The sequence below is a fragment of the Populus nigra genome, chromosome 1 (assembly GCF_951802175.1).
Source record: "Populus nigra chromosome 1, ddPopNigr1.1, whole genome shotgun sequence".
Lineage (NCBI taxonomy): Eukaryota > Viridiplantae > Streptophyta > Magnoliopsida > Malpighiales > Salicaceae > Populus > Populus nigra.
The window spans coordinates 6,641,859-6,665,664 of record NC_084852.1 but is presented as its reverse complement, the minus strand read 5'-3'; the positions used below and the strand labels follow the sequence as shown (position 1 = coordinate 6,665,664).

Sequence of the window (23,806 nt, the reverse complement as noted above, 5' to 3'; positions counted from 1 at the left end):
TTACTTAAAATTAAAAAAAAATTTATTAAAATTATTTTTTTTAATATTTTCAGATCATTTTAATATGCTAATATCAAAAATAATTTTTAAAAAATATTATTTTAATATATTTTCAAATAAAAAATACTTTGAAAAACAATCAATACTATATTCTCAAATCCACAATAAACTGTCAGGAAACTAACCATTCTATTGAGTCATATTTTTTATGGCCAACGTCAGTTTTCAAGCAGCTTTCTTCTTTTTTTTAATTCCAGAAGGCTGTCTTAACAATAACCTTGCAATTAACTCTTGTATATTTATCTGGATTGTAACTTACTTTGGGATACCACTTGGGTGGGTAAGAGGAACAAGACCCCACTTGATCATGTAAAAAAAAGATCTCAAAGCTGCTTCATCTTAGTCATGTTCTATACAAGCTCAAATTTGTACAAAACTACGGCAGGTATCCACTTATCTGGAAAAAGGCAAGCATACGGCAACTAGCACTCTAGTACGCATCAGCATTATTAGTTCTGTGGTTTGCCGGTGTTAGAAAATACTGCCGGATTAGTTTTTTCTCTTCATTTCCATTACAGAGCACATGGGTCATCAGCAATTCTTCAAACAAGGATCCACACCAGAATGGGTTGGCGTGATCATAGCAAACCATCTGCTCCACCAGTATCTAGGATAGGAGTGCGAGACCTCAGCTGCTCTTACCTTCTTAAAGCACCATAATTCCTTGTCACCTACAAAAAAGGGGGTACTTATCAGGTTCAAGTAGAGCTAAAAAATGTTAATACCTTGAAGTTCAAGTATAAATTGCAAATTTGTAACGTAGTCATAAAATAACCCGTGGAGCAGAGATTTCTAAGCTTTGCCGTCTGGCAAACTGTGAGATTGACCAATTATATGGTATTAGTTAATATGCACAAATAAAATTCCCCTAAGAGAAAGAATCTAAAGGTCACCAACCCGAGGTTGAGACTTATTTAATCTCTTTGTCACGTCATCATCATCATCATCTTCATCGTCATCCTTGTTCATGAGCATCCTTTGAAGGGCAGAATTTTCAGATTTTCTTCCCCGCTTTGATGGTGTAGCACCTCTTCCTCTTCCCCTTGCAGCAGCTCTTTTGCGTCCTTTGCCTTGGATGCTCTCATCATCGTTCTGCACAACATACCAAATCCAGTTACATGTATATTTGATTCAATCCATTTTTGGCACATGCATTAGAATCTATCACATTGACCGACATCTTGATATATGTGCCTGATTCTCAGTTAATCAAGAGCTTCAAAAGTCAAAAGTACTCAGATTTAACAAAATTATCAAACTTGAACCTCAGAATTTAAGCTTTAGATTCGCTTTTAAAAAATCTACATTTTACTTCCGGAATATTAAGTTGGACCACACGTGAGACTCTTATTTATAGGAAAGAGGCAATGTCTTGCAATCTGGTCTCCAAGAAAATATTTTGTTCCATCCAATATTATGTTAACTTGGTTAGGTTGAAGCAAAATGAACTGAGGCTGTGTGCTAATATAGACAATCACCCACATGACAAGCTTAAACAAAACATGGCCCCCATCTTGCAAAATCCATTAGTAAATTGCGGTACAGCAAAACAGGTACATGTGTGAGCATGTCAATGGCTTGTAACTAGTTTCCTGAAGATAAATTCAAGATTGCTGTAATTGATGGATGGTTCCTTCTGTTGCTAGTGGAATCCCTAGTTCTGTTTCTTTCAATTTATTCTGAGTGAAGGTATAAGATTATGGCACAGTTTTTTTTTTACACCAATCAAGGTGATATCATGAAAACTCATATTTAAAAGAGTTGAGAAATGAAAAAACAAATAATAGCAGCTAGCTGGCCATACCGAGCTATCAGCAACCTCATTCATTCCAAGTTTTTTTGAATCTTCACTTGAAGCCGAATCAACATTTTCATCCTCAACAGCAATACTTCTACCTGCTGCTGTTGCAGAAACTGATGCAGACCTGCAACGCCAAAAATTTGAAGTATGGCCAGTGATATGAAAAGTCAGCATGCCCTTTTTGACCAAAAGAACTGCCCGGAATTTAGTGAGGTACCCCCTCAAAGGCTTTGAACAAAAGTGGGCAAATGAAAATTAGGGTAGTAATGATACATGAGTATTGTTTAACAGAGATTCTTAAAACTGTTTAACGCACTTTTTCACAAATTTTGTACACAATGAAGATAAGGCAGCTTCTCTTTAACTCGAATTTTTCTGTGAGTGATCAGAGCCTCCAGATTTCCCTGGTTTTGCCATAGTTGGAATTTAAATAAAACTCTGATTTGATAGATGATGCAGGCTATGATTTAATTTCCTTATTTCTTTTCTTGAGATTGTTGATGCTTAGTCCACTTAAAGCTGTCATTTAGATAAATCCCATCCCCTTCAAACATAATTGGCATGGTACTATAAATTCCTATAAATTCCATCCCTTTCTACATAATCAGACAAAAAATAAGAGAAATCGGGAACAAAAGCACGAACCTCTGAGACTGGCGAAACCCTAGAGTTGCATCAAGAGTCGTCTGCTTTAAGTTACTTGAGCCTCTTCCCCTACCCCTACCCCTACCCCTTCCCCTTCCTCTTGCAGAAGTTTTGCCTTTACCAGTTTCTGACACATCATGTGAAGACCTAGAACCTACTCTTGACCCTTTTCGGCCTCTAGTGGTGGATGTGGAGCCAGATATCTGTGCTGCATCTTCCTCATCACTAAATGAAACAGCACTTCCAACTCCAGCACTTGTACTTCTGAAATCCTGAGAGAGAGAGAGAGAGAGAGAGAGAGAGAGAGCAGAGGCTCAGACAATTTCTTTTAGCTGGTACAATGAGTTTTTAATAAGAGAAAATATTGGGAATTACTAATGTTATTGCAATGAACTTGGAAAAACCCATTTTGCTTACAAAAATGGAAAATAAGCAGGAAGTACCTCCATGGACTGTGCACCGGATGTGAATTGTGCAGCATCAGTGGAGTGTACAGACCTTTCCTTGACGCGTTCCTGCAACAAATATTATAGTGTCATCAAAAAAAAAAATTCCTGGCTTGGTATATAACTGATTTTACTAGGTAAAATAAGGGCTCAGCATGAGCTTTGAGGAGAGCTTCTGAATGAGTCATTTGGAGCTCATTGTTTGTTGGTTTAACCACCCCAAAAGCATAATGCTGAGGCACCAATAGTAAATAATGCACACATACATATATGAAGAAAAAGATACCTACTGAATAGACACACTAACAGATGTGAAAATTAAAAGTTTCCACAACAAATAAAATCAAATTGAGCAACTGTGAAAGCCTCAAGGACTGAATAAGTGGCTGCTAACTGCTTCAAAAAATGCAACCACCTGTATAACATGCTTTGGAAAAAGAACTAAGTCCCAGGGATAATTGGACGTTAGTTAACCTTCATGGCAATTAAAATTATGAATAATAAGAACATAAAATTCTTGCCTCCAAGCATTCTCCAACTTTAAGAATTAGATCTTCATCTTCAAACTTCATGGTATCTGAATCTTTTGCAATTTTGCTCTGTGGAAGCAAGTTAATAAATCAAAAGCATCAGCAAGAAGTATAATGTCCCGACACAATGGTCCACACAAATAACTCAAAGGAGAACCACTAGTAGTCCACAAGAAATTATCCATATAGACTTTGACAGCATAAATGCAGTGATTCAGAAGCGATTCAGTAGATATTCCATGAATTACTTCATATTGGGAATATAGTATGGCACACTTACACGCGTTTCTTGAAGATTATATTGCACGCAAGCATAGAATGCCATCTTATCATCTTTACTAACAAAATTGTGCAATGCAACATCCAAATCATTGACCGGAAGAATCTCCATTTTCTGCAAGAACAGAAATTATCACACAGAATCAAGACTCAAAATTGATTAAAGAAGAAAAAAGCACCATGTGACTGATTCTAAGCTATTTCTAACTTGATTCCAGGATTTTATGTAGTTCAATTTAATAGGAGGTTGAAAAGAGAATTATATGTTGGATAGAGATCTCTCATCTACGGAACCCACTAAAGTCATCCTCTAGAACTTGAATAATAAAGCATTACAAGATATTTGGATCCTGTAGATGATATACAGGAACTCCATTCTACTATGATGTTTAATATTCAAACAAGAGTTACCAGGTGAAGTAATGAAGAAATGGAGGACATGATGAGCAAGTACCAGATTATTTTCAGCAACTAAAGCCTCTATGTTTTGTTGATTTAATTCTTCTGGGCGAAGGCGTTCAGTATCATCGAATTTAGCTGCAATTCAAGAAAAACATTATAGTGTTGCTTAAATACACAGCAACAAATTTACGCAATTACTACAATGAAACTGAACTTCTTATTTCTTAAAACAATGGGAAAGAAGTACAAGACAAATCCTTGATATTATTTTCAAAACATGTTGGTTCCATGGCATGAAATAAGGACATTTTCCGATAAGAAATACTTAAAGAAAGAAATCATACAAAAATTTCAATAGCAACAAGAACTCCAACATGTTTCAATGTCAAAGTTCAACAACTACAGTACCAGAACCATACTAAGCAACCCAAGCTGCAAGGCCACAGACAGTACAAAGACCAACTTGAAGGTTCCTTGCAAGCATATAGTTTAAAGTACTTGAGATGATAAACCATGGTTTGAGCTTCACTTCAAAGCGATGTTAGTTCCTTTAAGCAACTATACTGCTTTATTACACTAGAAGGTTGCAAAACTTATTTAAAAAAGAAAAAAGAAAAGAAAAGAAAAAAGAAGAAGTTATAAATCAAGCCACAACATAAAGGCAATTGTTAAAAGATGAACTTCAGGTTGACCAAGTTCAACTGGAAAATACCTGAAGCTCAAACAGCTCAGGCCCCATGTAATGTTGAACAGGGAAGAGATAAGAAAAGAGTGCGGAGAGAGAGAGAGAGAGAGAGAGAGAGAGAGAGAGAGGATGAAGGTGGAGATGGGGAAGAGGAATCAAGCAATATATAGAGAGAGAGAGAAAGGCACATATACCATTTTCTTTCTAAGATAAAAATATGAAAATCCCTAACAGGTCCTCCATCATCATGGTAGCACATATAACATTCATCCCTTGAAGAAAAATATTTGTGTTTTAAATTCCCTCCATAGATATGCATTGTTTAATCTTTTGAGTGTACAGGAATGTGTGGAGCTCATCACTTCATACCATGCATTCAAATTTCCTGCTTAGGAATGTGTTGTTGAATGTTTTGTTTCAAGTGTTAGGGCAGAGTCATAAGAATTTAAATTTAGAATTGAACAATTGCACATTATAGATGTAGTTCAAATTTTTTTTTCAGTATTTGTAGCAGTAATGTGATACAATTGTTTTTTTTATTGGAAAAAATTGTAAAAGTATTATTATATTATAGAAGTGTATAAAAAAAGAATTTTTAAATATTTATTTTAAATATTTCAAAAGATATTGAACAATCTTTTGACCAAGGTCCACACTTCATCCATTAGACCTCCCCAGATCTCATACATGCAGTACTCATTGGGATTCAAAATAAAACCATAACGAACAGGCATGCAATTACACATGTGCAGATCCACTTGCAATGAGGCTTAATTTTGCACACATATAGTAGAATATACAAATAATCAGACTATCAATACAAAGAAGGTAAACAACATCGATTTGAGGTTTCAAAATACCTTCATTCCGCCCCTTCTTAGAAGCCTTCGAGAAAATAAGTATGTCTTGAGGATTTGCAACCTGAAAAAAGTTTAAGAAATTAAGGATCAATGCTCGGATGTACTCAAAATAAAGTGAGCTTAACTCCCTGAATGAGAGGAGTATTGGGCAGAATACCTTTCCCACATACTTCTGTCCAAATCTTTGAGGATTTATTGTCATGAATCCAGAGTAATCTACCTGTCAAATTAACCAGATCAGTCAGCAGATGGATTAAAATTGTCCAAGAGTAAAGTATCCATTATCGACACCTTTTGTCATCCCTACTAGAAGGCTTAGGTGCCATTAGCCTCTGCTTATCTGAGACATGCAATCTATGTGAAGTTGCAAATTCCCTAATTTGATTGGTAAAAGAAGCACCAAATGCTTTTTAACCTCTTCAAAGTCAGAAGCATTGCAATATGAGTCAAATAATTTGATTGTAAGGCCAGAATAAAGTTCTGAAAAGTTATTTGAGTTGAACAAGAAATTATGGCTTCGAATATGGCGGAATGTACCCTGTCCCTAATAATGATGAGTATGATTATAATGATGAGTATGATTTGTTGAAATATTAAGAACACTTTTTAAGTTTTTTGTTTAATATATGGTAATATGAAGACTTAAGAGCAGGGCCCCATAGATGATGATGAGAATGACATGTAATAAATAGTATCATCTGTAAGTATAGGCAGATGTTACCTTAATCCGAACTAAGGGAAGCTTGAGCTCTGATCTGCTAACAGCCTTTTTGCTAGATTTCTCTATCAGATTTCTGACCTACAGAAGAAGTTATGATGATACAGTTAGCAAATGCACTGCACCAATGAAGTCTATGATAAAGTGGTAAGATGGCAATGGTAACCTAAAATATCCAAAATTGTCCTTGCCAATTGTAGGAAACAGGACTTACCACTTTGTCTAAATGTTCAAGAATTGAATTCTGATCATTGGGATCAATGTCAGATTCATCCTTTAATACAATCTGCATGATGAACCTAAGCAAGTTAGTAAAGTTCTTTCGCAGATGAAGTAAGAAAGTCATTAGGTTACCTCTTTATATTCAAAAGGCCTCACGGAAGTCAAAGGTATCTTGGTTGGGCGATATTGATTTCCCTACAAGGCAAACACATCAAGAAAACACTGTAAAACAAAAGGTACCACAACTATTAAAAGGATGTTTTCTCCAAGGTTTTCCTATAGGCTACCTTAATTTCTAGAAGCAGCACATGCTTCGGCTTTGATTCTCCATCAATCAGTGATGTTGCAACTGATGAACCTGGTTGCGTTATGTGAAAACCCATCCCTGGAACTTCCTTTTAAATCAAAACCCATCTTCAATTCAGTGAGATGCAGACAAAAAAGATAGTTGAAAAAAAAATGCTAGTGGCACCTGTGGATCAACAAGGCATTCATGTTCATGACCCCACACTATAAAGTCCAGGAACCTTGGTAGAAAATGTTCATTTATAGCATTTTTTGGGTTTGTTTTCACTCTGCAGACCACAATAGAAGATTCAGAATAAAAAAAAAATTACAATACAAGATACAATTTTAATAATTCTAATAGACAATGTGAATGTCAAAATGTCCAGGTTAGGTAAAATTTCAAAGACAAACCTAGACATTTCCTTTTCAAGAAAAGCAGGCAAAAACACATACAGACACTTTCACACACTCGTACACACTAATACGGTTTCACTCACACACAACCTGTTCTGATGAAGTACCAGCATGTTGAACCAGTCTGACACTGGACAGCCTTCTTGGGCTTCAGGTCTCATCCACTGCACAGCATGTGGTGTCTGAGAAATTAAAGACAAATCAAACAGATAGGTGAGTGCCTCAAATCAGAAATTAAACAGCAGAAAAGGTTTCATACTAAATACCTGAAACATTCTATTAAGCCGTTCATCCCGAATGTTCCCAAGACCATAAAGAGCCACAGCTGTTGAACCCTGCAAATCAAATTAACTACAGGTCATTTCCAAAGTATTTAAAATACCCCATGCATCCTGCTAAATTTATCCACTAACATACCTTCCTGACAAGGATGGGGTAAAGTGTGATCTGACCCACTCCAGAACCCTCAAGTGCCATTTTTCCAAAATAGTTCACTAGATTGCATGCTGAAAGGATATCTACTGCAGATAAGTTGTCCTGCACCAATGACCAAAGTAAGGAGCACAAGATGTGTTGTGCTTAAGAGCAGTTGAAATATATGGTTGAATAAATGCATCAAATTTGTTTAAAGAAGTTTATTTCCATTGCCAGAACAGACAGCGAAAAATTGTCATCTTAAATTAGCATTGAATAAAAAAGCCAGCAGATCCTTGTGCGCCACTTAAAAGTGAACACAAGCAGAAATAGTTATCTGCACTCTAAATTTACTTAGGAAAACCATGTTACCATAAATTCATACCACTCCAGCGGGATCATCATGATTTCCATGAATACTGAACACTGGCAAACCAACATTGAAGTGTGGATCTTCATAATTTACATGGCCAAATCTGATACAATACAATGAAGGTTGTTAAGCACTACCAAGTATATTTGAAGAGTTGCACCTTGATTTTTCTGCAAAGAATCAAGTGTGTTTGTGTCTCCATACATATAGCCTGAATAGTGTTTCTATCATTGAACATATAAATGAAAAACCAAAAATGTTACAACATGAAAAAAAAACACAAAATCATAATATGGATATCCTAAAAATACAGTCCGGCTTTACATTTACTCAACTTATTAGAATAATGAACTAAGTCATGGTGACAACATGGATAAGAATCCAGAGGTCAACTTATACATGAAGTCATTAGCTCTCTTTCAAAATGAATTGGAAGCAGAAAAACAGTTTCCAGCCAAAGAAAAGAAATGAAATACCAGTGGATTAAATTCTTACACGTTTGCAAAATTTACAGTCTGGTCACTAACAACTTGGAACTGAACTGGTTGATCATTGAGGCAATGACGGCGAAGAATCTCAATGGCCTTAACTAATGTCGACCTTGAGGGCTTATTCTCATGAAACAGATCACCGCCAAGGAGTAAGAAGTCCACCTGTTACCAAATAGAAGTCACGCAGTAAACCTCGATACTATTAGCAAGAAGTTTGATGTATGATTGAATATGAGAATTACTGCCCCTCGGTCAAAAGAGAACATGCTTCTCTATGCCTTAGCCATCACAAAGTAGATCATTGCTCAGAATTTAAGAAAATCAGCATACGGCTCTTCTGTTATATATACAAGATATAGCAACAACTTTCAAACCAGCAGGCACATTACAAAAGCAAATCAATAGCACACACAAACAAAATTACCTTCTTCTGCTCAGCTATGGAGCATATCTCTTCGAAAGCCTGGAAAGAATCATGCCGCCGTATCTCATCCTTCTCCATATACCCTAGATGACAATCCGTTGCAACAAGTATTCGAAGCGTACTTGCAACATCATCCCTGGGAAACCCATTTCAATATAATCACAAAAATAAAAATTCTAAAATAAATGTAAAAAATTCCCAGCTACCAAGACTTGCTAACAGTACAGTATAATGAGATTGGAAAAAAAATAATAAATCAAAAATTTTAGCCAATCTATACCTCTTTGGTTTAAAATTTCATCTTTTTTTAAATGCGATTAACTTATTTTTCTCTCTAACTTGAAATCAGATATTAAATATTAAATTAAAAAATAAACAGAGAGAGAGAGAAATTCACCTTGACAAGTCTCCCATGGCCCTTCCTCTTCAAAAACCTAAAAACACAAAGAGCAAATAAAAACAACAGTAATGTAAATTTAAAATAAAAAAATAAAAAAACCTCAGATCCTAGATAGAAACTCAAAATCACTTAAATTTATCAAAAAAAAGTTCCACAAATCAGGACTTCTGAAGATATAATAGCAAGTAAATACAAACACGAATGAAAGAGGTAAAAAGCAAGGAAGCACACGCTGTTTGGTTGCCGAGAAAAGAAAACATTACAGAGAGACATTTTTTTACCGTTTGATTTTGGGATTGAAAGGAGTAGAAAGGGTTTTGCGGTGGCGGGGAATTTCAAAGAAGAAAGGACGACACTCGGAAATGGGCAGAAAACAGTCCCTCACTTTTCTCTCTCCCTTTCTTTTTTTATTTTTATTTTTATTTTTACTGGGTTGCTATTTAGTTTAATTTTTAGATAATTATTTTCTCTAATAAAAAAGATATTCAAACATTATAAACATAATTTTTAATAAAAAAAATTATTTAATTATAAATTTAAAATATGACATATATCCAATATATTTTTAAAATATTGATATACTTTTCTTTTTAAATATTAATACAATGATATATTAGATTAACTTGATTTATTCTATCAAATCTATAATTTAAATTATAAAATCATGATAATCTTATAAAAATAAATCAAAATCAATTATTAAAATCAATTTTTAATTAATTTAATATTAAAAGATGAAACAAAAAAATAACAAAAAAACCTATTCGAGTCAGCTTGGGTTAATTTGTCAAACTCTTAATCTAGATTATGAGATCAGGATAAATTCATAGAAAATAAATTGAAAAAAATTATAAGGCTCAATTTCCAAACAACTCAATATTAAAAAATAAAATTAAAAAAAATCAATTAAAAAAACAAAAATAAGTCAATCCACGCTAACTTATTATACTTGTCACTGGGATAACTTTATTAAAAACAAATAAAAAAATTACGAAACTTCATTTCCAATATATCTAATATTAAATATTGAAATTGAAAAAAAAAATTCATGAGAATGGGATAACTTTACAAAAAGCAAATTAAAGAAAATTACACAGCTTGATTCTCAAACAACCTCATATTGAAAAATAATTTTTTTAAAAAAAGATTGGGTTGTTATAGGGTGAAATTAAAAAAAATAGATTCAGTTAAAAAATAAATAAATAAATTGAGTAAATCAAGGTTAATCTGTCAAATACACAACCCAATTATGATATCAGGATGGCTCTATGAAAAGAAAATTAAAAAAAAATATGAACAACAATTAAAAAATATTCAAGTTTAAAAAGAAACCCAAAAAAATTGAACACATAACTCGACCATGATATTGGGATAACTCTAAGAAAAGAAAATTAAAAAAAATACAAATAATAATTAAAAAATATTCAAGTTAAAAAAGAAACCCAAAAAAATTAAACATAGTCAATCTGTTAAACTCACGACTTGAGTAATGAGATTTATATAATTCCATAAAAATAAAATTATAAAAAATTATAAAACTTAATTTTCAATCAACTCAATATTGAAATATAAAATAAAATAAAATCAATTAAAAAAACAAAAAAATGACACAAGTCAACTTAGGTTTACTTGTTAAACTCACAACCTAAGTCATATGATCGAGATAAATTCATAAAAAAAAACTATGAAATTCCACTTCTAATATATCTAATATTGAAAGTTGAAATAAAAAAGAAGAAAAATTTAAATTTATAAGATCATTATATGACTCAATATAAAGAAAAAAAATTATGAAATATAATTTTTAAAACAATCTAATACCGGACAGTAGAATTAAAAAAAACTAAATAAAAAAGATTTAATTGTTAAATGATTAAATTAAAAATAAAATAAAATAGTATTTTAATAAATAGTGTTTTGCAGTGTTTTACCTTCTAATATTATATTAATATTATTTATACCTGAATTCTTTTATATTGACAACGATATCCTGCAATTCATTTTTTGAAATAAGTGGAATATTTGGGCTGTTTTGTCGCTTCAACTGTATTATATTTCTAGTGCTTTTAATTATATGATATGTATTTAGGGTATATTTGTTAATGTGGTTCAATATGTTCTTCAAAGTATTTTTTTTAGTATTAAATTTATTTTTTAGATTTTTTTTATGATTTTGATGTATTAATATAAAAAAATAAAAAAACAATATTTTAATTTATTTTCAATTAAATTTTTTTAAAAAAAACACATTGCGCTTAGATAATAAGAAATGAAAAGCAAATTATTAACTAGGAGTTTTTGCTAATTAATCTATAGTTTATGCATAATTTTGAATTTTTCTAACATTGGGGAGTCATATCTCAATAAATATCTCCTCATTTAGAAAAATAGTGGCATTTTTATAGAAGGGGAGAGATGTTATAAACTTATAATTTGCATAATTTAAATAAAATCATAAGCTTCTTATTGATAATGCTAAGACTTCACTAAGTAGTTTATAAGTTTTAGATATTCTTTCTCTATGTAAAAGTGTTTTTTAAAGACAAATATTATCAAGAGATTAATTAATAATACTTTTTTTAAAATTACGTGCGAGTCTTGTAAATAAAGGAATGCGAAGAAAAATGTATAAATGTGGGATATTATGTTGCTATTAATTTCGAGTCAAAGCTTATTTGTGAATCTTGAAAGCAAAAGAAAAGGAAGCAAAGTTGCATGAAATTGAAATAGCTGTAAAAGATAGTTGCATAACTATTGGATATTAATATTCTAGAAATCAACCAAGAAAAAACATGAAGTCAAAGCAACTTACGATTTTGAATTTAGATAGTGTTTGAAACTGTGATTAGAAAATATTTTTAAAATATTTTTATCTTTTTAAATTAATATGTTTTTGATGTTTTTTAGATTATTTTGATGTGCTGATGTTAAAAATAATTTTTTTAAAAAAAATATTATTTTAATATATTTTGGAATAAAAAACACTTTTAAAAGTAACCACTGTCATGCTTCTAAACACTTAAACTTGGCATTAAATGAAAGAGGAAACCCAAAAATCCTATGGATACCTATCCCATGTGAATCTGATTATATAAGATTGTTTTTGCTTATTGGTATGTTTTTGTCTTTTTTTAAAAAACAAATTGGTAAAATAACCACTTAAAAAAATTAGAGAAATAATAATGCACGTGATGATTGAAAAACACAAAATTTCAAAAAATATTCAAATAAGCTAGCACAAAATATAATGAAGAGAGAAGAAATGGAAGAGAAAAAAAAAAGACACCGAGACTCTAATAACAATACCACTAATATTATTGAAAAAATCTCAATTATATAAATTAAATAACACAAAGAAACTCACAAATGACGAATAAAATAAGTCACTTGCCGTTAAAGATAAATGAGCCACCTCATCACATTTGACATGACAAATATTGCACAGTTAATAATCTTCTTATTGTTATTGGATTCGTCTTTTCGAGATTTTTTTTGAAAATATTAGTGGTGTTTTATTGGAGCTTTAGTGAGACTATGTAGATTTTTTCCTTTCTCTTTTTTTTTTATGATTATAATTTATACCGTTTATTTCATAATTTATTTTAAATATTGATTTAATGAATAAGAAAAAATTTGTCTTGATTTCATGATATTATTTTTCCAATTCCTTTTGAAACCATGTTCTTTTGTTGCTTTAAAAAAAATCATTATACAAAGCAAAATCAATAAAGTGAATTTTTTTATCATTATAATTTTTGTGAAAGCAACTTTATAGCACCAAAAAGGAATTGAGAGGACAAGTAAGATAAATATCTAAGATTCTCTTTTTACATGCATAAAAGGAAATATCTTATTGCTCAAATAACCTTTTGATGTTTAAAATTCACTGTGCCCATCCAATTCGCATATCCCATTACTTGACATTTATGTAAATTATTATATTTATCTGAATAATATTACTTTTTTTTCTTTTTGAAGTAATTATAAATATTTTTAGAACAACGTGTCAACATGTTCGAACTACAAATGATATGTTTATATATATATATATATATATATATATATATATTGTCTTAAAAGTGTATTAATTTAATAATATTATAATAAATCCTTCTATTAATAAAGGAAACATATACTTAATTAAAACAGTAAGTCAGAACCTTAATAACGAGATCCAAGTGCTATTATATTAAATCACTGAGAATTATCACAAGCACAATCAGCTGTATCAAAATAAAAAAAAAAAAAAATCTAGATGTTATTTGAGAATCTTCATAGCAATAAAAAATCCAGAACGGCTTCTACAAAATTATAGAAAAATTGCAGCAGCAAGCGGGTAATTTAACAGAGAAGTAAAATATTTATGGGCACGCAAATATTACAATTTTATTGCCTCCACCCATGTCTGCTTTTGGATTAATATTATGATTGCCTCTCAATTTGTATCTTTCTGAGACGTCTTCTTTTGTTCCAATTCGTCTCGTACAAAGCGAAAACGGATGACGTGGGAGAAGACTTGATTGCCGTTTTAGTCAAAGTTCGATGAAAAAACCCCTCAATTCATATCTTTCTGCGACGTCTCGTTTTGTTCCAATTCGTCTTGTGAGACGTTCTTTGACCCCCACAGCCCTTCTTTTGCTTGTACCACCAAGCTTCCAAGAAAGCCCACCATCTATATATATACACACGGAGGAGAGGCTTTGCACCATCTCATAGCCAAATTCAGCTCCCTTCCCACCACCCCACCAACTGCAGAGACTGTATTAGCTCTATAGAGAGGGGAAAAAAAGGAAATGGCTGACAGCAATAGCCCAAATCTTGCTTTTGAAAAAGAAAGGTTAGTATTTTCTTCTTCTTTTTTTCATTCAGTTTAATTTCCTTTTTCCTTTTATTGATCTTCACTAACTATAAATTTTCTTCTACTGTAATCCATTCCTGTTCTAGTCTCAATAACAAAACTAGCCTCCTTCCGTTGTCTATAAAGCTCATTGTTCTCACCTAGTGTTGATCCATCTTGTCTTTGTTTCCTTTGCTCAGAGTGTAGGAAACGAAGTCAAAATTTCCTCTTTAAAAGTTACATTTTGGGCTAATGTCATTGACTTTGCCACTTTGTCAAAGCCTACCCCATAAACAAGGTTTTAGGGCTCATGAATCATTGCCCCAAGGCCTAAACAGAGGAAACACTATTAACTACACCAAGCTTCTAAAAGTAAATTATATCGAATATTTACTGGTAAAAAACCCGACTTTTACTGACCTCATGCAGCGTAGAAAAATATAATGTTGAATATTAGCGTGTCTAAAACAATTTTATTTTGTTGTGATGACAGAATCATTATTGTGCAACATGGGATCTTTGCCCTTCTCCTCAAGACGTTAAGCAATTACATCCAAGTCAAGTACCAATCAATTCAAGCGTCTCCCATGGACACACACCATCTTATCATGTTCATTTTCCTCCTGGCTCTATTTATATATGCCACGGCATTGGTGGTTGAGGTTATGCTCCGAGCTTCTGAATCAATCTACCACACACATGTTGGCAACATCCGCCTCTTTGCCGGTGGCTTTGCTGCAATTTTGCTCCTGGCAATTCTTTATCCAATCTTGGGCTGCATCATTTCCTTGATGTGGGCCTGTTTATTTGTGAAAATAGCATACGAATCATTCCAGGAGTTGTACAGCTTTTTATACCAAACAGTTGCTGGGGTACTCCACATGTTGAGCAGGCTATTTGGAAGTGTGAGATGCCATGAAGAAGAGGAACCAAACCAGCCGCCTGCGTAGGTCCCTTTAAAAATCATGGGCTGTGTAGAAATATATGTTTTTGTATCACATGTCATTGTATTCTGGAGATATGCATGTTTTTTACTTGATTAGTGGGTCAGTAAATAAGAGTTTTCACTAGAGATCGGTGTTAAAGAATCTACTTGTTCATGTTATCTGGAAATAGAAATATGAGAATATGAGAATTACTGCTCCTCGGTCAAAAGAGAACATGCTTCTCAATGCCTTAGCCATCACAAAGTAGATCATTGTTCAGAATTTAAGAAAATCAGCAAACGTCTCTTCTGCTATCTATATATATAAGATATAGCAAGAACTTTCAAACCAGCAGGCACATCACAAAAGCAAATCAATAGCGCACACAAACAAAATTACCTTCTTCTGCTCAGCTATGGAGCATGTCTCTTCGAAAGCCTGGAAAGAATCATGCCGCCGTATCTCATCCATCTCCATAAACCCTAGATGACAATCCGTTGCAACAAGTATTCGAAGCGTATTTGCAACATCATCCCCGGGAAACCCATTTCAATATAATCACAAAAACAAAAATTCTAAAATAAATATAAAAAATTCCCAGCTACCAAGACTTGCTAACGGTACAGTATAGTGAGATTGGAAAAAAAAAATCAATTTTTTAGCCTCTTTGGTTTCAAGTTTCATCTTTTTTTGAAATGCGATTAATTTATTTTTCTTTCTAACTTGAAATCAGATATTAAAATAAAAAATAAACACAGAGAGAGAGAGAAATTCACCTTGACAAGTCTTCCTCTTCAAAAACCTAAAAACACAAAGAGCAAATAAAAACAACAGTAATGTAAAATTAAATATTAAAAAAGTACATAGAATCCTGGATAGGAACTCAAAATCACTTAAATTTATCAAAAAACAGTTCCACAAATCACGACTTCTGAGGATATAATAGCAAGTAATTAATACAAACACGAATGAAAGAGCTAAAAAGCAAGGGAGCACGCGCTGTTTGGTTGCCGAGAAAAGAAAACATTACAGAGAGACATTTTTTTACCGTTTGATTTTGGGATTGAAAGGAGTAGAAAGGGTGTTGCGGTGGCGGTGAATTTCAAAGCAGAAATGAAGACACTCGGATATGGGCAGAAAATAGGTCCACACTTCCACACTTCTATCTCTCTTGTTTTTTTTTTTACTGGGTTGCTATTTAGTTTAATTTTTAGATAATTGTTTAGATCATTTTTTTTAATAAGAAAAATATTTAAATATTATTAACATGTTTTTAATAAAAAAATATTTAATTATAAACTTAAAATAAGACTTGTATTTAATATTTTTTTAAATATTAATATAAAATCATATTTGAAGAATTTTCATTTTAAATATTGATATGATAATATATTAAATCAACTCGAATTAACTTATCAAATCTAAAATCTTGATTATGAGACCGTGATAATCTTATAAAAATTATAAGAATAAATTCTTAATTAATTCAATGTTAAAAGATAAAATTGAAAATAAATATATTAAATTTAAAAAATAACAAAAAAAATTACTTGAGTCAACCCAGGTTAATATGTTAAATCCTTAATTTGGTTTATGAGATTAAGATAAACTTATAAAAAGTAAATTAAGAAAAGTTACAAAATCTAATTTCCAATCAATTCAACATTAAAAAATAAAATAAAAAAACCAACTAAAAAAAAAAATTATTATTGAAACACACTTGATCTTCGATTCCGATACACCTGTATTGTTAAATAAAAATCTTGGTGAGATGATTGTAATGACATATTGAAAGACCAGCACAAGATGACTGAGTGAGCCTCATATGCCTCCTAAAATAAATGGAGCAACCTGCTTCCTAGCATCTGCATTGCATTGCATGTGTCAAAAGAAAAAAAATAAAAATAAAATCATCTTGTCTAGGTCAGGAGCCTAAATAGGGTGCTTTCACCTTCTTTGCTGAGGCCCAAACAAGATTCCTTCACCTTATTTGGCCAAACATCCTAAAAGAGGTGTTTTTAGTCTATTTGGACTACTGGCAAAATGAACTACTTTAAATCCCTTTAGCCCATTATCCAAACATAATGCTTTTTAGTTTTTTTGGATTGCCTAGAATCTTTTTTCTTCTTTTCCTTTTCTATTGTTTTGATATGAGAAATTATTCAGGCCTCAACCTAATACCACACAAAATTCTCAACTCCTACACATATTTGAATGTATTTTTTCGAGTTTTGAGAAGTTAGAATACGACATCGCACTGCCCACATACATGATATTTTTTTTATGATTAACTGATATATTCTTTGATATATTTTCTATAAGTGTATATTTTTATATTGGGTCTGTGCCAACTTTTTTAGCCATGGTTGCAATGCAAATATGCTCCACACTCTATAAAAATCAAGCATCTCCTTTCTAAGCCAATGATTATTTCTCGCCAACGTATCATTGACATTCACCAAACACTTCACAATTACTATGCCAGACACTACTTTCAATTGTGGGCACCAATATTTTCTCCAATCAATTTTCATGCAACTCCCAAGATGAGCTAACGTTACCAAGATCTATAAATACCTTGGGTCACCAAATAAATAGAGATATTCACACAGGTTACAATTTTCTCAAAATGAACATTTCACTCTTGTTCTTACATTTACTAACTTAAGCATTGAAGAACCCTTTATTCTATTAGGAACTTGTTTTTCAAGTATAATCAAGCCCAAACACCAAGACCATATTCAAGTCCACATGTCCTCGCCCAGGATCATAGCCCGTGAAAAGTTCAATTTCTATGTGAATTTTTTCATGACTTCATCACCAACATCATTTACGAGAAACTAAATAAAAAATTGGTTTATCACCTTCATCTCTCACTAAAAAACTTTTTTCATAGATGACAAAACTTAAAAAAAAAAAAAAGAGCAATTGACCTCCTTGCTATAAGGACTCTAACTCTTTAGATCTCCTGTAACTCACTCATTAAAATTTTCTGATTATATAAGAACAACTTCACACCATTCAATTCCACAAACAAGAAATTCAACACTTAGGTCCATTACATGCACTAGGTATATAAAGGCCACTCGAGTTCAATAAAGGAACAGGATAAAATAACATCTAAAATATGCATAACATTCTCACACTCCAAAAAAGCCGCTCTTGCTAGGGAGAGCACTCCTTCTTGGATCCTGGCCTTAGGAGTGATTATCTTCATCAATCCTCCTTTAACTCTTACTTGAATACTCCCCGATAAAAAAAATACCTGGGCACGAGATAAGATCAACTCCTAAGAGTGAACACTAATCCCACCAAGTATGATATTCTCCACTTTATCACAAAGTGTTACACACTAATCTCTTCAAAGAATATGTCCCTATGAATGTTAATTTAGATAACTATGATGGCCTTACAAATCATAAAGAGCACCAAATGACATATTCATGATCACTTGATATTTTCTAAGTTTCTGATAACCCATCTAACAACCACATGGACTAAGGTGCTACATGCTATTAGAAAGAGAATTTATGCAACATCCTTCTCCTATAAAATATAACGCGAACATCAAGAGCCTTAATACATTTTGTTTTTTTTACTGTGACCATGGGTATGACACCGAGGAATTGCATGCATTGAAAAATGAGATAGAAAGATTAATCATTATAAGTTATCTCCACCAATTCATGAAAAAAGAAAGAAAACCTAAGCATGAAAGAAAGAAAATCTGTATATTTAATGATTTACTTGAGATCAAATAATCTCCAAATTAACTCCAGGAATTGTATTTCTATCTTTTGTACTTTCAATAAATGCAGTAACTTCTCTTCATATCTTTAATATCTTCAACAAAAATCTCCATTGAAATCTCCAAATGTGTATCCATGAAAATCTCCACGACGAGATCTTCATGTCTCCAAATGTATTTCAATAACAAATATTTATGGCAAAATCTCTATAAAATATTTATACATGTCTTTAATATTTTCTAAAGGAACAAAGATCTTTCTTTAGGTCCTCGTGACCATTTTTTTAGGTCTGTATGACCACATTTCTCTAGGTACATGTTATTATCTGCCTTAAAAAGAATCAAGGATCATTCTTCAATTTTTATGGCTGCTCATGAAATATTTTCATCTATATACACAAACCATATTACATTTAATTTTTTTTTATCAGTACACTCCTTGTCTTTACAAGCAACAATATTAAATTCTCCTCTCTCACACAAAAAAATTAACAAAATTCATGAAGAAACTCTTATGTTAGGAACTTTGCAAAGCATAAAAAAGCCAACATCCAAAAGTCGGTAACACTCTTATAGCCACAACATATAACATCATCCATACAAAACAAGTAAGTTTTCTTTCCTAACTTATGCTAGTTAAGTATTTCAAACATGTATGTTTTAAAACCTTAGAGAGGCGGGGATTAATTGTGATATATATACAGAAAACCACTTTGTTTGGGTTGTGGCCAAAATAAAGTAAAATAAAAGCTACTCCATTCGGGCCATGGCCCAAACAGGGTGAAATAAACAATTACCCTGTTAGGGCTTTGTCCTAAACAGAGTAAAATAAAAATTAAAATATTTAATGGATGACATAGCAAGGAGAGAGGAAAGATAAAATAAGAAGAAAAAAGAGAAGGAAATAATAGGTTATCAAGGACACACTTGATCTTTGATTTTGATACCTAGTATCGTTAGAAAAATCTTGATGAGACAATTATAATATCACCTTGGAAGACAATTAAAAAATGGTCTGGGTCATACAAGTTTTCTTAGGATAGAGAAGTAGTCCACTCTTTAGCACGTGCATTGCATGTACTATAGGGAACACACACACACACATACACATGCACATGCACATCATTTAAGCCAGCAGCCTAAATAGCCCCGTTTAAGCTCTTGCCAAAATGGACTGCTTCCAATCCCTTTAGACTACATTCTAAACAAAATGCTTTTTAGTTTACTTAGACTAACCAAACCTATTTTTTCTTTTTATTTTGAACCAAAAAATTATTTATGCTCTAACCTAACGAAAAATTCTTAACTTTTATACAGATCCTAATGTATATTTCAAGTTTTAAGGATTCAAAACACAACTCCACACTACTCACACATAAAATATTTTTTTTTATGATTAACTGACATAATTTTTGATGTATTCTCTGTAAATGCATATTTTATACAGGGTTAGTGCCACCTTTTTTAGCCAATGGTTGTAGTGTAAACATGCTCAATGCTTTATAAAAATCAAACATTTTTTTTACTAGCTAATGATTATTTCTTTTTAATATGTCATTGACATTCACTAAACACTTCGCCAATATTATGCCAAACACTACTTCTAATAGTGGACACTAAAGTCTCACAAATCAATTTTCATGCAACTCTATAAGTGAGTTGATATGTCTAAGGTCTATAAATATCTTGGATTATGACATAAACAAAGAGGTTCATATAGGTTATAATTTCTTTAGACTCAACATTTCACTCTTATTTTTACATCTTTCTCATTTCTCTCCTGCATTTATCGACTTAAGCATCAGAGAGGCTTTTGTTAAACAAAAGACTTATTTTTCAAGTATAATCAAATCTAAACACCAAACCCATATTCAAGCCCATATGTCTTGGTCTAGGATTGCAACCTATAAAATACCTAATTTTTGTTTATAGTTTTTGGATGACTTCATCAAACTTATTAGTCATAGCCTCAAACATGCTACCAAAAGGTTTGATGGCCTAAGGCTTATTCAAGGTCTAAATACAAAGTTTGTGTTAGTTAGACTAGGAAATTAGAATATTATATTCATCAATCTACATTTGTTGGTTTGACTAGCAAGTTAGAATATTATATTCCTCAATTTACACATCGTAATATATAAACTAGCAATCAATTAGGGTTGCCATGATTTGAGATCTGTTGAATTTTTTTACACAAGGGTTGGTTTCATTTCATTATTTAGAATACATTAGAAAATAGACCACTTTAGCCACCAAGTCTTTTCATAAGTTATAGTTTTGTTTTTTTTTAATCATAATTAAAATTTAAATGTATTTAATTTTTTTTTAAATAGACCATGTTATAAGTGTTAAGGAAATAAATAATGTAAATATGTTTTTAATCAATAAAAAAAGAAATTAAGGAATCAAGTAATTCCAAACAATTAAGAAACTATTTCAATCATCCAGTTAAAGAAGATGATCAACCATTTTATATAATTTATTTTATTTTATTTCTTTATTAGTCTTGTTATATGACTATATAAACCTTTTATAAGTTAAAATGTAACTCACATATATAATAATATTATCAAATAATATTGTTGCATCCGACATCGCGACGATCTTAAAAATTAGTCTAAAAAAAGAACAGATTTTTGGCATCCTATTCTTTGATGGGAAATGATATTATTTAAGGAGTCGTCATCTAGTATTATAGTTATTAGGAACCCTAACAGGTCAATAGAGATTCTATGGTATCAGACTGATTACACAAAAGGGAAGATATTATCACCCCTTGAACGTCCTACCTAAGACAGACTGCATTGGTGACTTTGTCATAAATTGCTAATGTTTTGTTTGTTCATGCTACGATGATTTTGCGTGTAGTATTCTTGACTCTGGCGCCAATGAATATTTAACTATGGATATTTCCAACTCTGGCATTGGTAAATATTACATAGCTATAAAAACAAAATAAATTTAAATCAGTATTTTTTATTCCTGACTCTAACGTCAGTGAATAAACAAATCAAATAAATTTATTTTTATGCATCACACAAAAAAACAAAATAAATTTAAATCAGTATTTTTTTATTCCCGACTCTGACATCATTGAATAAACAAATCAAATAAATTTATTTTTCACGCATACACATTTTTTATGTAACTAAATAAAAGTAAAATACAATAAAATAAAATAAATTTATATCAGTATTTTTATTCCTAATTTTAGCGTCAGTGAATAAACCAATAAATTTACTTTATTTTATTTTATTTTTGCACGCATATTTTTTTATTTTTATGTAATTAAATAAAATAAATGTCAATTAGTATTTTTATTCCAACTCTAGCATCAATAAATAAAAATAATAAATTCATAACACATTTTTGTTTTTTTTTTATTTTTTAGACTAGACTGAACTAAGTCTAGTCATATATTTTTAGACTGGGCCCAACTCAACTCACATGAGCTGGGCTAGGCCCAACTAGCTCGGTCATTGGCTGGGCAAAAATCAAAGAAAACACGTGTAAAATGATTTCACGGGTGCATGAACAGTGGTAATTAAATTACCTTCGCATAGTGTTCTTGCAACACTAAATTCAAAGAATGCAAAACTTGTTTGAAGAAGGGGCGTACCTGCTTCTGAAGACAGTGAAGATGTTTGCAACGCGATGGTGCCTCTCGTCTGCCTATGACTTTTCCTTCTGCTTTCCTTTTTGCTCCTGTGTCCACGGTCTGCTTTCGTCTTCAAGCAGATTCTGCTTCTGGAACAGCGAAGATGGTTGCAGCTCGGTGGTATCTCTCGTCTCCTTTCCTTCTGTTTCCTTTTGATTCTGTGCCCGTATGCTTTAATCTTCCAGCAGCTTCTGAGATGATGAAAGTGTCGACTTTCTGTGATGTTTTTGAGTGTTTCTTGTTTTCTTTTTTCTGCAGGGATGTCTGCAAAGATGAAAGCAACGGCCGACCTTTGTGTTTATGAGTTTTTTTTTTTGTGTATTTTGCTCTGGATTTCTGGGGTTTTTTTTTCTCTGTCTCTTCTTCGGTTTTCTGGGTTTTTGTTCTTATTCCCTCCTTTTTTTCCTCCCTTCATCGAGGCCTTTCTCTGGCTTTTATAATGCCAAAGAAGGTCTTCTGTCTTTGCCTCCAGAAACGGCGGGCATCGTGGAGGCAAGAGATGATGGGCATCGTGGGTATAGTGGCTGTGATTGCTGGATTTTCCCTGTTAAACCGGCTTCATCCGCGCACAACGTAGGAGACGATGAACAATGCTTCCAAAACGGCGCCGTGGTGTCCTTAGGCATGACTATTTTTCAATTGGGTCCCTAAACAGTTTAAACTTAACAATTGGGATCCTAATCAGTAATAATTGATTTCTAATTGTGCCCTTGGATTAAACTCAATTGAATCCCTGAGTTATAGCACCATTTACACAACACTCCTGGGTTTCTGGGCTATTCAATTTGGTCCTTTGACTTTAATTTTCTAGCAATTTTTCTTTGAATGAGCTCCAAACTTTGGTGTTTTTTCAATTAAACCCCTGATTCCTTTAATTAATTAAATCAAAATTTAATTAAGTCCTTAAACTCATCAATTCTTTAATTAAGCTCATAATTTTTTTAATTAAACTAATCCAAATTTCAATTAAAGTCTCCAACTTATTAATTCTTCAATTATTACATGAATTTCAAATTTTATGTTGTCTTAACCTCATTGTCAACTATATTCAATTATTATTATTTGTTTAAAAATTAAATTATGACAAATATCATTCTCTTTTATTTAAAATTTTTGCAATAAGAAAAAATAAAACATATGTATTGGTTGAGATAAATTTAAAACTTAGAGGAGAGGGGAAGGATT

General features: G+C 31.9%; 2 protein-coding genes across 4 annotated transcripts; one reads left to right on the top strand and one right to left on the bottom strand.

The window, feature by feature from the left end:
• Positions 1-337: 337 nt before the first annotated feature.
• Positions 338-22,710, bottom strand: LOC133672584 (double-strand break repair protein MRE11). 3 transcript variants are annotated; one of them, XM_062093051.1, is made up of 23 exons: positions 22,583-22,710; positions 15,992-16,017; positions 15,615-15,697; positions 8,633-8,790; positions 8,150-8,240; positions 7,768-7,887; positions 7,617-7,685; positions 7,441-7,532; positions 7,121-7,223; positions 6,936-7,043; positions 6,781-6,843; positions 6,641-6,712; positions 6,430-6,507; positions 5,866-5,928; positions 5,709-5,769; positions 4,216-4,298; positions 3,763-3,876; positions 3,474-3,551; positions 2,950-3,021; positions 2,507-2,778; positions 1,865-1,985; positions 958-1,152; positions 338-731 (listed from the first exon to the last, which is right to left on the bottom strand). In XM_062093051.1, the coding sequence occupies exons 3-23, from the start codon at positions 15,690-15,692 to the stop codon at positions 699-701; spliced, it is 2,124 nt and encodes a 707-aa protein (XP_061949035.1). In that variant the 5' UTR covers positions 15,693-15,697; positions 15,992-16,017; positions 22,583-22,710; the 3' UTR covers positions 338-698. The 3 variants fall into 3 exon arrangements, with proteins under 3 accessions (XP_061949035.1, XP_061949026.1, XP_061949018.1); XM_062093042.1 differs by lacking the exon at positions 22,583-22,710 and adding an exon at positions 16,264-16,390 and having other exon boundaries at positions 15,615-15,790; XM_062093034.1 differs by lacking the exons at positions 15,615-15,697; positions 15,992-16,017; positions 22,583-22,710 and adding exons at positions 9,053-9,188; positions 9,450-9,486; positions 9,734-9,869.
• LOC133672602 (uncharacterized) lies at positions 13,933-15,359 on the top strand. The gene is made up of 2 exons (XM_062093063.1): positions 13,933-14,289; positions 14,783-15,359. The coding sequence occupies exons 1-2, from the start codon at positions 14,246-14,248 to the stop codon at positions 15,237-15,239; spliced, it is 501 nt and encodes a 166-aa protein (XP_061949047.1). The 5' UTR covers positions 13,933-14,245; the 3' UTR covers positions 15,240-15,359.
• Positions 22,711-23,806: the final 1,096 nt, after the last annotated feature.

Bases quoted from the DNA above. Each gene is read 5' to 3' on its own strand.
- LOC133672584 (XM_062093034.1), bottom strand. The intron at 5,770-5,865 runs GTATTCTGCCCA...AACTTTTTTCAG, and splicing joins GACAGAAGTATGTGGGAAAG to GTTGCAAATCCTCAAGACAT. The intron at 4,299-5,708 runs GTATTTTGAAAC...CTTGAATTGCAG, and splicing joins TAAGAAGGGGCGGAATGAAG to CTAAATTCGATGATACTGAA.
- LOC133672602 (XM_062093063.1), top strand. From the start codon at position 14,246: ATGGCTGACAGCAATAGCCCAAATCTTGCTTTTGAAAAAGAAAG. The intron at 14,290-14,782 runs GTTAGTATTTTC...TTGTGATGACAG, and splicing joins CTTGCTTTTGAAAAAGAAAG to AATCATTATTGTGCAACATG.